The sequence below is a fragment of the Cibotium barometz genome, chromosome 37 (genome assembly GCF_041138505.1).
Source record: "Cibotium barometz isolate CiBa-2024 chromosome 37, ASM4113850v1, whole genome shotgun sequence".
Classification (NCBI taxonomy): Eukaryota; Viridiplantae; Streptophyta; class Polypodiopsida; order Cyatheales; family Cibotiaceae; genus Cibotium; species Cibotium barometz.
Window position 1 is genome coordinate 31,620,229 of NC_141082.1, and position 13,338 is coordinate 31,633,566.

At 43.0% G+C, this 13,338-nt stretch overlaps 1 protein-coding gene across 1 annotated transcript in view; it reads right to left on the reverse strand.

The window, feature by feature from the left end:
- LOC147617174 (uncharacterized) overlaps nt 1-5,818 on the reverse strand; it is a 35,493-nt gene extending 29,675 nt beyond the window's left edge. Inside the window, exon 1 of the mRNA XM_086776782.1 lies at nt 5,619-5,818. Within this exon, the coding sequence (XP_086632908.1) occupies nt 5,619-5,786 (168 nt within the window). The 5' untranslated portion in view covers nt 5,787-5,818. The remainder of the gene's footprint in view (nt 1-5,618) is intronic.
- Between the last annotated feature and the right edge of the window lie 7,520 nt (nt 5,819-13,338).

Genomic DNA, 13,338 nt, shown 5'->3' on the forward strand with positions numbered 1-13,338 from the left:
TTACAGGTCCTCTCTGCCTTCAGTTTCTCGCGGTCAGCGTCGGACTTCTTCTCAGAAGACTTCTCCGATGAAGCCTTTCCTTTGCCCGAGTTACGGCCTTTCGACCGTTGGCCAGTAAAGGCCTCCGAACCTCCACCCTGAGGAGGGTTCGTGAATCGTTCCTCCTGGTCCAGGACCATGGGCACAAGCTCCTCCCACGTGATGGTGCTGAGCCTGCCACTGGTAATCAAAGACGAGTAAAATGCTGAGTACGAAGAGGGCAAATGTGACAGCAACGTGATGGCCATGTCCTCTGACGATATCTCCTTCCCAGCCTGAAGAACTTCCTGCTAAAGAGCCTGCAGCTTGTTAATATGCTCCCGCATCGTCGACGACTTTGCAGGGCTCATAACCCGCATCTGTACTTCCAAGGAAATCCTCTTCATGGGCGATACCCTGTTGTAAAGTGAGGCCAAATGCTGCCATATACCTCTGGCCAGCGTCATATGCTTTACATGATTGATTACCTGCGGTGTGCAGTTGAGAAAAATAAACGAACGGACCCTGGCGTTGACACGATCCCACACCTGTGTCTGGGCCTCCCGGTCCTTTCGGGTTGACGGTAACTCCCCTTCCTCTACTTCCGGCCGTGGAACACGAACGACGACGAAATCGGCGAGGTCGTAGGACTCCAGAACAGATTCCATCATCACCTTCCATATGCCGTAGTTGCTCCCGTCCAACTGACGGTCCACCGGGAACCTAGGGAGAGTCGGGATCTTCACATGTCTCTCGGCCATCTCAAACAGATCTGCCATTGCGGGGATGTACTCTGAAAAGGGTGGGTGGGTGGAAACAAAGAAGAACTGATACCTGCAAGTGGCTGTCCAGCAAATCAGCCTGCCGTCCTCTTGCTTCTCCTCTTCCCGAACAGTCCAAAACAGTCCACCAATCAGCCACAAAACAGCCCCCTCTTGCTCACACAAATCCCAAGACCTATCTAGAGCCTAGGGCTCTGATACCATGTCAGAATATGCAACGGAGATGATGACCAGATCTGGGAACACGAGCAAAAACGCAGGCAGAAAAACAGCACAAGAGAGAGAGAGAGAGAGAGAGAGAAGTAGGCGTGTAACTCTGCTATGATATACACAAGAAGATCCCGAATATGATACAAATATGGTCTGGGGGCTGGGGGCCTATTTATATGCCCCCAGATAGGCAGTCGGCCTGCTGAAAAGACCTCCACGACTGTAGCATCAGTCGGCCAGCACTGAATGAAGTCCACGACTGAGTATGCCCAGTCGGCCAGCAGCACAGGGGTCCACGACTGCTGTTGGGTCAGTCGGCCAGCTACTCAGTGCTCCTGCCAACTCAGAACTACCTCCCAAGCCACAGAAAAAATAGGAAAAAATAGGGGAAAAATGCGGAGTGGGGAAAAATGATAAAACACCTCATAAGGGCGGGCCCACCCACAACAAAGGCCCTGGTGTATAAAACTGGACAGGAGATGACTTTTAACAACATCAACCCGGGACAACTCAACATCATCATCTTCCTCCTGTCGGGCTCATAAAGCAAGTCGACCAGCCCTCAAAAGCTGTTTTCAGCAGTCGACCAGCCCTCGGTAGCCACAGAAGAAAGCGACCAGCAGTTGTGCACAAGTCTGCAAACCTCCGGTCGGAAGGAAAACTGTCTAGAAGCCCACGACCAGCTCTTCCTCCCTATTTTTAACCTCTGTCCAACCTCTATTCAAGCTGTAAATCCACCGGCCATCAATGGAGAACATGCAGAAGGAGTCAGCCAGCTTCTCCCATGCATCCTGTGAACTTCAGTCGCGATGGATGGCTGTAGAAACTTGCCAACAGGCTGAAAACCAGCCGACCAGCCCTCATGCACTTCTGAAAAGCATGCGCCTCCCTCCAATCTGGTGTTTTGTCAATAATAGAGGCTTCCCCGCTGAAAATAGCCCACACCTGTGTTTGTTTTTGTCCAGAAAGGGGCACCTACATGAAGGGAGTCCAAATAATGTCCAGTGCCTGGTCTTTGGCCGCCACGTGTATTAAATGAGTCCTGCTCAATGTGTACTCAGTGCTCACTTATAAGTTGTTCCGCCACTTATAAGTGAGTGTGAACCTGCATCCATAATTATTAACATGTGAACTCATAAGGCTGTAAATTGAGTTTTCAGGAATACTTACCACCTGCAAAACACATGTAGACCACTTGTCAGTCCCAAACAGGTGTGCACATTCACGTCCAACCACAGGGTGCCCAGGCGTCCCCGGCCCCATGGACAACATAGGTAGAAATCTCAAGCATTGTCCAGGCAAACAAGACAAGTCATCCAAAGATAAAATCAAAGTCATGCACACACATGAGTGCAATTATATTGGAAGAAACACCCATCTGCTTAGTTGTATCCGATAAAATGTCTAGGACTCATGATCCTTCCGGAACCTTCCCAGAACATAAATACACAAGATCTCCAAGATAGCTAGTCCCAGAGACTTCCATCATGTCAAGCTCCATGGCCATACATGTACCCCATGTCAGGCCCCACAAGCCACACATGTACTATCATGTCAGGCTACACCAGCCATACATGTACTGTCATGTCAAGCTCCATATGCCACACAGACACACCATGTCAAGCTACACCAACCATACTTGTATGTCATGTCAGGCTCCACATGCCACACATGAACAATAGAGAAATAGAAGCTTTAAGGAATTTTGCGACACAAAGTGTAGTTGGAACCATCCAACTTTGGAGACACAAAGAATGTCATGTCAGGCTCCACATGCCACACATGAACAATAGAAAAATAGAAGCTTTAAGGAATTTTGCGACACAAAGTGTAGTTGGAACCATCCAACTTTGGAGACACAAAGAACATATGAAGTGTAGTCGGGGCAGCCATCACAAGAGCTTGGGCTCAATCTCAAAAAAATGCACAATCTCAGAAGGAGTGTCCACCTAAGGTACCAAGGTTGCCACCAAAGCCAAAACCACAAGAAGACCCCCTCTGCAATAGGGAATGTCCACTGGAGAGGAAAACGCAGCCAAAAGGGACTGCAAACCTAAAAATACATGCCGCCTAGTTCCATACTCCAAGAAGGAAAAAAACGTTGATGAAAAAAGTACCTTCAGGTTGTAAGCGATGAAGCCAAAGTGAAGGGAAAGCGATCAGCAGCAATTGTCCAGAAAACGCAGCATCCAGAGGGCTGCAAATATGAGAAAAACGCAAAGGTGAAGGGACTGTAGATAGGGCACAATCTGGGGCAACAGAGAGAATCGCTGAACCAGGAGCGATGATACCATAAATGAGTGCACAGAGCGGAAGCAAACAAGCACTAGAGTCTAGAGTGTGCTAAGCAGAGAGTGCAAGAGAGAGAGAGAGATGGAGCAACTATGTTGAATATACTGAAATGATACAATCCCAAGCAAGAGACAAGAAGAGTCTCATAAGTGAGGGAGCAAAAGGAAAGACTAGACTATATGAAAAGTGAGAGGCCAGCTCACCTATTTATAGGTAAGAGGGGCTGGCCGACTGGACAAGATGAACTGGCCGACTCGACAAGGTGAAGCTGGCCGAATGGACAAAATGCATCCAGCATGGGAAAAATCCCAAAAAAATATACAAAAAAGGGGTGGCCAGCCCACAATCAAGGGCCATGAAAAAGGAACCAAAAGCGACACCAAATATGGGCAGAAACTAGGGATGAATGTGCTAACATACTCTTCTTGGATGGATTGATTCAGATTGGGCTGGAGATCCGGATACTCGACGTTCGACCACTGGTTGTGTTTTCTCACTTGGGTCGGAAGCCATTTCATGGAGCAATAAAAAGCAACCTACCGTGGCACTTTCCTCTACAAAGACAGAGTATTGAGCAGCTTGCTATGCTGCATGTGAGGCGATTTAGTTATAGAGATTATTAGGAGAACTTGGCTTTCCTCCTATTGGATCTACTCTTCTTTGGTGTGACAATTAGAGTTGCATCACCATCACCAAGAACCCTGTGTTGTTGGAGAGAACTTGTCTGGCAACACCACATGCAAGAGAACTCACCAACAATTGTTGCCGGAGTAAAATTTGCAACCACAACACTACAACTTGCCTCTGTAGAACAAAACACAGCCAAGAAGGGCTGGCCGACAACAAGAGGGTGGCTGGACCAGAAAACGCAGCAGAATAGTGAAACGCACCCACTGCTTGGGACTGATCTGCAACCGAAAGGAGCTATGGAAGAAAACGCAAGGCACATATGAAGAAAACGGCGAGCTGAATGCAAAGATGGAGCAGCCTGAACCTAAGCGAATGATACCATGTTGGAGAATGCCCAAGCAGAAGCATAAACAAGACGAGAGAGAGTAGAGAGAGCTTATAGACAAGATCACCTTTTACATTAGCTTGAAGCTTTACAATGGCAATTGGCCAGCAAGAGAATGTTGAACTTGTGCAAGGGAATGGATTATATAGTGAGAAATGGGAGGCCTCCTTATAGTGAGTATGTGCACTTGGCCGACTCCTCTAGAACAAGCTGACCATCTCACAACTCATAAATAAAGGAGAAAATACATAAAATGCCCAATAAATGGTACAACCCAAATACACTAAGATGCATAAATTCTAACATGTGTTTCATGCTCGTACGAAACACATTGAGATCCAGTATCACTTTCTTGCGGGAGATTTGCGTTTGGAGTATTGTTCTTTAGTAGAGAATACAACAGATTTGTTCACCAAGCCAGTGTCCCAGGCTTCCTTGGCTCCTCATCTTCGGCTTCGTGGAGCTTGTTCAGCATCCGGTGCTAAGAGGGGGTGTTGGCATTTCATCCATGTATGCTGCCCATATTTGTTCCCTTCTTTATGGCCCTTGATTGTGGGCTGGCCATCCTATTTTTTGAGTTTTTTCCAGGTTGGGTCCTCCTTGATGATGAGTCGGCCAGCCCCATACCTATATATAGATGGGCTGGCCTCTCTCAATCTCATGTTCACAGCTCGGGATTGTATTCATTGCAGTATATTCAGCCTTTTAGCTTCACGTCTCTCTCTCTCTCTCTTGCACTCTCAGTTCAGCACATTCTAGTGCTTCCTTTGCTTCCACTCTGTGCACACTATCAACCCTAACCCTGGCAAAGATTGACTCTGCCAAGTTCTTAATGAATATCTGCTGAAACCCTGTTCTAATCCTTCACTGTCTTGTCAATGAGACTGGTTGATACATACCTGCTGAAATCCAAAACCCGACCCTAATCTCTCACTCCAACTCTACTCTCTCTCTTTTTGAGAGCGTTCCGGACCTGCAGTTCTTAACAACAGGGTAAATCCGCCGGCACCTCTAACAGCACACTAATTCTAACCCTACTCTCGCACTGACTTGAACCCTAACCCTGCTCGAACCCTAACTACGCTATCAGAAAATTGCTCCAACCCTAACCCAATACTAAGCCCACAGAGAATCAACCGTAGTCCTACTCCAAACCTAACCCAGTCCTAAACCTAACAGATGATGAAAAGTAAACCTACCCTGATCCTACCGAAAAATGAACAGTAATCCTAACAGAAAACGAACAGTGCTTTTGTTAAATGCGCAATTGAGATGGAAAAATCAAAAATGAAGAGACTTACGGCTTCTGCAACAGTGCCCTTGTAGACGACCATGGGGACGAGAAGGCCGAAGGTGAAGATAAGGGCGAGGTTGCGACGAGTGAAGCGAAAATGCTGCTCCAAGTTCTCCCGATGGCTAGCCCAGTCCTCGATGAACTTGTTCTTGTTCACACCCATGCCCCCCGCCATCTCTGCGTGCAAAAGAGAGCTGTGAAGGACGGTCGAATCCACGATGCACATTAAAAGGTTTCTTTCAAAGGACCCTTTCACACCATGGGCGTCCTGAGACCGACGGGCGTCATGCACGTTTTGGGTATTTTTCTTTTGTAAACAACTTGCAAAAATAATTCTTAGACGTCAAAAAATACATGTAAACGATGAAAAACTTGCAAGTCTCATCTCTTTCCCATCCAATAAGGGTCCCCCGCAACCCTAAGATTCTACAATTTCTTAAGAAAAACTTTAAACAATATTTGTGGGATCAAATTTTGTGAGGGGAGAGCAAGTGTCGCATGAACAAGACGTGTAGCACATGCCCATGAATATCTTAGAATGGGGAAACAAAGAGGTGGACGTAAATAAAGTTTGGTGCATCAAAATAGGGAGAAAGAAATGGAAACTAAACAAGTTTGTGGATAGACAAGAAGGTGTTCTTTAATATAATTACTTCTTATTAGTAACAAGGGCACACTTAAAATCTTCAATAGGATAGTAAATGGCTATTTGCAAGTGCTCGAAAGCATGTTGTTTTAGCATTAAGCTAAGTGGTAGTAGCCTAGCAATTAATTTGAAGAAAAAAAATGAAATGAAATATAGTGCAAAGTTCCAAAAAGATAACAACTCGTCCCTTTGTGCCTATAATATTCATGTCTGCATTACCCTAGCATCGCAATATGTCCTTTCTATAAGCAAAAATATTAGAATGTGCTAGTGCTTGAAAGTACATCTTTGCGAGGTGCTCGAGGTTGCAATACGAGCAAACAAGCTGACAATAACAAACTAGAAGTAATAAAAGTCAATCAATTGATTATTCAATAGCATGAGCAAGATGAGGAGGAAATGGACATAGTGAAGTTGCCCACAGAGGTGATGCAGCAGGTGGGAAGACATGGTGTTAGAGACAATGGGCGGCAAAACCTAAAGGAAGCTTATGAAGTCATGGCCCTTGCCAAACTCATCTACTGTTGATACCCTTAGAAGAACCAAAACACTAACTGCCAACGTGTGAGCAGTAGAATCAACCCTTAGCAGAAGTAGGAGCATCAGCACCTAGCAACCTTAACAGGATCATCGCCCTAACAACCTCAGCAATAACTATCAATGTGTTAGCAAAACATCAACTCCTACCAACCTCAGCACTAATTTCCAACATGTCAATAGCCATAGATGATGGCATCGGCACAAGCCAACAATAGTAGACCATAATAGAATCCAAAATGCACGATTAGCTATTATAGCTATAACTAGACATGGAGGAAGAAAAGAACAAAAATGCTCATCTGATAGCACATCTAACAAAAGCACAATAGAAAGTCGTTGCATCAAAGGGTGAGGCAGTTGTACAGTAAGAAATAGCCATGAAAAAATTATTTGTTATGGTGATCAATGCTCTGATAGACACACTCACAATTAGTGAGCTACGTGATCAGTTATGGATACACATGCAAAAAGTAAAAGCAATGGGTGATGAGTTGATCAACAAAAACATATACTTAAAAGACCTAACCTTAATAAGGAGCTACTAGAGCAGAAGTAGCAACATGAAGCAACCATGAGCTGCAAACGCTTAACATGCTTTCTAAAGAAGAGCTAGAAGAAATGCAAGGCAAAGCATTACCAATAGAACAAGAGGAAGGAAGAAAAAGGCTATCGGTGCCCTTGTTTTGCCATCAACACAATCAGATAGTCTAGGGCAGTAGCAGTTAGATAGAGTCCATGAATTATAGAAATAGCTAAAGGGTGCTTGGAAAAAGCTTCAACAGTAGTATGAAAGCAACAAAATTTTGATAAATACTATTGAAAAGCAAAGGGATTACCACCACATATGGGGCTCTAGAAAAAGAAAAAGAGATGCTTAAACACATTTTTGGGACAAATAGTAACAGTATGTTGGCACTCTCAAAGGAGGAGGAGAAGACTATTGAAAGTGTCAGTAGAAAGCTAACAATAGAGATAACTTAGCAAAAGGAGGTAAGCAAAAGTTTAGCAACGAAGCTAGAGAAGGACAAGGAGAAGAAGCAAATCAAAACCTTACAGGACTCAAGAGCACCTCTGGTATTACCACCATAATTGATTCTTACTCGTACAACTATACTTGATGACTTTTCAATAGAGTCTCTGTGTAGAACAGGAGAGCTATGAGCCATACGAGCAGTACAATTTATATGGATATTTAAAATAACCCAAGCCATTGACTATTAGAACAACCTCATGCAATACAATTCATATGGATATTTAGAGCAACCCTAGGCCATTGACTATGCCTCCTTGTTTAAAGTTATGATGTGATAAAGGGCAAGAGACTTTAATAACATGTCATGCATACCACCTCTTCACAATGTTTCCATCATAATAAGGGTTTGCATTGTGTTACTGAGTGTCCTCATAGAGCCACCATCGCACCAAATATCCCAACTCCGTCCTCAAATCCATTGCCAAATCCCAATTTCATTCCATAAGGAGGCACATTTTACAAGTGTGGATTCAATAATGCTTTCAAGGATTATCCTAACTGAGTGATAATCACCCCAGTGGGGCTGAAGCATCAGCCCCGCCACTATGGCTAGCCTACAATGAGGACTTATTCATGCTTTCAGGGATAATCCTAACTAAGTGATAATCCTAACTAAGTGATGACCACCCCAATGGGGCCGAAGCATCAACCACCACTGTGGCTAGCCTACAATGAGGACTGATTCATATAATCCCCCTAAATTCCATCACAAGGCTTTAGACCAAGATGAGGGAAGTTTCCAAGGAAACATCCAAGGCAGCTAAGAAGCAAAAATCTCAAGCTTCAACCTTGAAGCTAGCCAACTAAAGAGCCTAAGATGTAAGCCCCAAAAATCTCAAGCTTCAACCTTGAAGCTAGCCAACTAAAGAGCCTAAGATGTAAGCCCCAAAAGGCCAAAAGAAGAAAACCTCAAAGAGCACACAAAAACTCAATAGATGATTAGTTGTTGAGGGCAACGATAATGTGACAATCAAAAGTGGTATTTAGATGAGAGCTCCAAAGCTCGCAGATAAAGGATGACTTCCTGCTCAAACCAACTCTTCCAAAAGAGAAGAAACCCATTAACTACACAAACTTTCCAAAGAAACTTAATGAGTACCCAACCCTGTGTTGGAGGAGTGAATGAAATAAGCCCAAGCACTTGTAAGGAAGGTGCAAGCTAAACTAGAGCTAGTACTTGAAGAAGTATTTAAGTACAAACCACTGACCCCGCCCAAGCATATCCTAAACCCTATTCCAGAGTCAATCATAGAAGAGAACGTCATACCATACCAAAGTCCATAGCTAAACTTGTGACCAAGCCATAAAAAGAGCAAGTTCAGGAGGCTCTTCCTCTAGAACGAATGTAGCAAGATTTCACATTGCTACATGTAGTGAAGGAGGACTCACTGGGTGGAGGGTGGCCTTCCATGGGTCATCATAGTTACCATAATATTTTCTCTGATGTGATAGGTGGCAACTTCATTTCCACCCCATCATTGAGGCACCGCCTTCTAGGGAAGGATCAGTGCATAGCTCGTACACATTGGTAGGTCCAAGCCCACCCATTGGTAGGTCCAAGCCCACCTTTAAGTGAGTACAAGTTAAGTGAGTACGAATATCACACAAGGGACATAGCAGGCCTCATTGTCTTCTTTATCCTTGGAAATCCAAGTCTCGATAAGTTCTTAAGTTAATAAGGAAATTGTAAACTTTTATCTGACTAAATGACTGGGAACCTAAGAGCCCACACACGAGCTTGAAGAGGAGCAAGATGAGTCATTCCACATTGAGAACTCTTCTTCCATAGCCAAGATAAAAGGACAGTCAAAAGTGCCCATGAACAAGTTTGGATACTACTTCAAAAAGCGATGAAATGAACATCGTGTTACTTGTAATTTATAAAGGCATGGAAATCTCTACAATCTTAAATGGTGGTTCTAGTGTCAGCATAATCACTAAGGATTGGTTAGGAGGCCTGGGGAAGTCCACCACTCATAGGCATGAGCTCATGGTCAAGCTTGCTAATGAGAACATAGCTAATAATAAACCTTTGGGAAATCTTCAAGATGGAAAGATTCAGACCTTTGGGCTAAGCTTCCACCACACATTTATGGTGATGGATTTTCAAAGAAGAGGGTTAGACACAATGATCCTTGGAAGGCCTTGCATCATGAGCGACATAAAAGGATGGTTCACAATTGGGAAAATAATCACATATACATATGCAAGGCTAACCAATCCTTGAAAATAAACTTGAAAACATGGAAGACTCATACCATGGGTCGAGACATTCTCGCCCACAATGAATTTGACACAATCACTCTGACCACGTTAATTTTTATCTATAGAGCTTGTAACAAGATATGGGATGGTGAAGATGAGAACCAAGAATATGAATCCATCCTAGAGCTTATCAACTTTGAGGATTGGATTCATGTTCTGGTGATCATGGACTTCCATAGAAGCTTGGTACAAGGTTTGCATGATTGGACGGTGCCAAAATCACATCCATGTTTCTGTTCGCGACATATTTGAAACAGAACTAGCAATGGAACCTGCTACTTTGAGCTATAAACACCACCTAGCTGCATTGCTTGCCTTGATTGACACCGAGGCTAGCCACAATGTTTGTGCTCGACATATTTGAAATAGAACTAGTAGTGGAACTTGCTACTTTGAGCTAGAATTCCCTCAGAAAGACCACCTAGCTACATCGCCTGCCTTGGTTGACACCAGGGCTATCCACAATGTGTTGTCTTACGAGATGTGGACCTCATTAGGCCACCCACCCCTTGCACCATCCACAACAACCATTATTGTGGTAAATAATTCCCAAGCCATAAGTGTAAGCTGAACTTTACCTTGGAAATAAACTTACATCTTGTAAGTGACCCCTATAGGTACAATGAAAGAGAGAACCATCCTTGAAGGGGATGGACTGCAACCTCTAATTGTGTGTGATTTTGTAGTCAAAAGAACCACAATACTTGACATTCCCCATGGAATGGTTACTGTACCCTTAGCAAATGAGGAGAACCTACACTTATAAACATCCCATGGAATGGTTACTATACACTTAGCGGATGAGGGCGCCTCGTACCTATCATCAACATCCTAAGACTTGCCCTCCATTAACAAGAGCCATCACCTCAGATAACCCCTAACACTCAACACTCCTTCACCTTGCTGCATTAGACACCCTCTCAAATCATTATGGAGATCCAAAACCTCTCTTTATAAAGAGGTGAGCTTTTTTAACAAGAACCATCTTTATTTTGCATTTCCAAGAAGAATCATTAGTGTTCTATTTATAAATTGTTGGAAATTTTATATTTTTGGGGTTTTTTTAAACACAAATTTAACTTAGATTTACATCATTTTGTTTTGTTTTAACAACTGGAATCAACAATTTTTGTATCTTTCAAATTATTAAAGTGTTCTTTTGGGAAAAATAACAGACCAATTATTTACCAATTCTACGAATTTTATGTGAATTTTGAGGGATCTTGTCAAGTTTTCTAAAATTTCTAATTTTGAGATGTTTTTTGCTAAATTGTGAGAAGAGTGTTGTTTCTTGTTTATCAACCGTTCATAGTGGGATTCTTGAATCCATTTTTCTGAATTCAGGATCTCAATTTTTTCAGTCGAGACTCTAGAATTCAACTTTCATACTAGTTTCAACTTGACTAGCTAGTCTTAACTTCATGTTTTGTTCGGTTTGGATTCTGGAATCCAAGTTTTGATTTGTTTCTTGAAGAGTCTTGCCAACTTGAGGTTTCTAAAAACACTTTTGGAGTAATTTTTCCTTTTTCTATCATTGTAAGTTTTCTTAATCTTAGTATTTGTTTTGTGGACCATGGCATCACAGTCTCAGCTCGCTCACTCCAAGAAGAAGTCCAAAACCTCAAAACATGCATCACCTTCTCGAGTTGGTGATGTAAGTGGAAGGTTGGGGCACTCGGGTTCCTTGACTCCTTGTTTGCAAGCACCACCCATGAGTCTAGCATTTGCAGAGACAAGACGGTTCAACTCACCAAGTGGCCTATTGAGGAGAGAGCTCCTTGCAGTTGAACAGTTTCTAGAAGAACGCTAGGTCATGCCAACAAGGGAAAGGTTGTTTAAAGGAAAGCCTCTTCTTGCAGCAAAACAGTTTCCATAGGAAAGCCAGTCCACATGGAAAGGTCATAAAGGTAAGCGCTTGTCAAATGAGATGGAGGCTAGTGTGCCCAAGGCTCTTGAACCTAGTGGCAACAAGGGTTCTTTTGAGGGAAAGACTAAAAAATCTAGGTATGGGCATGGTTGGACCTTGACCATATGAACGCCCAGCCTTCATAAGCAAGTAGTTGAGCCTGCTCCTCCCTTTTTTCTTGTGACTAAACATAAAGGTTTGTCAGGTGAGGCTAATAAGTTTCAACATGATGGACGTATCATAACTCTAATGGAACAGAGATCAGAGAAGATATATTTTCTTGTTGAGCGTGAATCAGAACATTCCCAAGTTAATATCCTCCTTCTTCAAAAGGACTTTGAGCTACAAGAGGTCAATCCCCTTAGCACACAACAATTTCTTGAAGATGCGATATGAACAAGAGGCTTGGTAAGCTAAATTTCTCTTCATCTCCTAGTTACTCAAATTGTAATTTGCATGTTCTTTTTCTGAGTTTCTATTATTTTGGTGGATTTTGGAGTTTTTGTCAAGCATTTTTGGAGCACATGGATAGTATTTTTGGTGATCTAGATTCTACAAGTAGCTCTGATTGAAGATGACATGGAAGAAGATGTGGACATAGAAACACAAAGTGAAGATGAGCCACTTGAAGAAGAAACTACTCCGCTTGAACCTCATGTAGAAGATACAAGCAAGAAAGGTCGTAAAGTCTCAAAGAAAAATAAGGAGAAGAAATTGAGATTGTGCCTTCAGGTCCAGGTGCACCCTTACCACTTCCACGGGATAGGACTTTAGATAATGCTAGATGTGTAAGAAGACACCTTGTGAGCTGCCTATTAGTTGTATTGATCAACCTCTCATTGATCCCCAAACATGAAAAAGACCACTTCAAATACGAAGTGTCAATGAAGTGCATGTTTCTAACCTCAAGCTAAAAGTGAAAGCAAAACCTATAGCCATGGTGTTACTGCTACTTGTTTTGGTGGACAAGGATCAATGTCCTACCAAGGACTCATGGAGAAAGTCTAGGGCAGATTCTTACAAGTATTATGTTCTAGGTGGAACCCACACATTGCTTGCAAAAAAAGAACTTTGAATATGACCATATTGAGAGTTACAAAACAGCTCTTTGTTGGGTTTATGTGGGTTTGATTGATGAAGAGTGTGAAATTTCATCCATGGATCATAACATTGACTCAAATTATCGCTTACAAATGACTTTCCTTCAAAAAATTAGGTTCTGTGGGTCAAACAACAAAAAGAAGGCTGAAACATTGTTGAGAGCTTTCAAGTCACACTTAGTGAGAGATGTGGTCTACAAGTACATAAAAAGAGCTCATGTGGTGCTGACCAAAAGC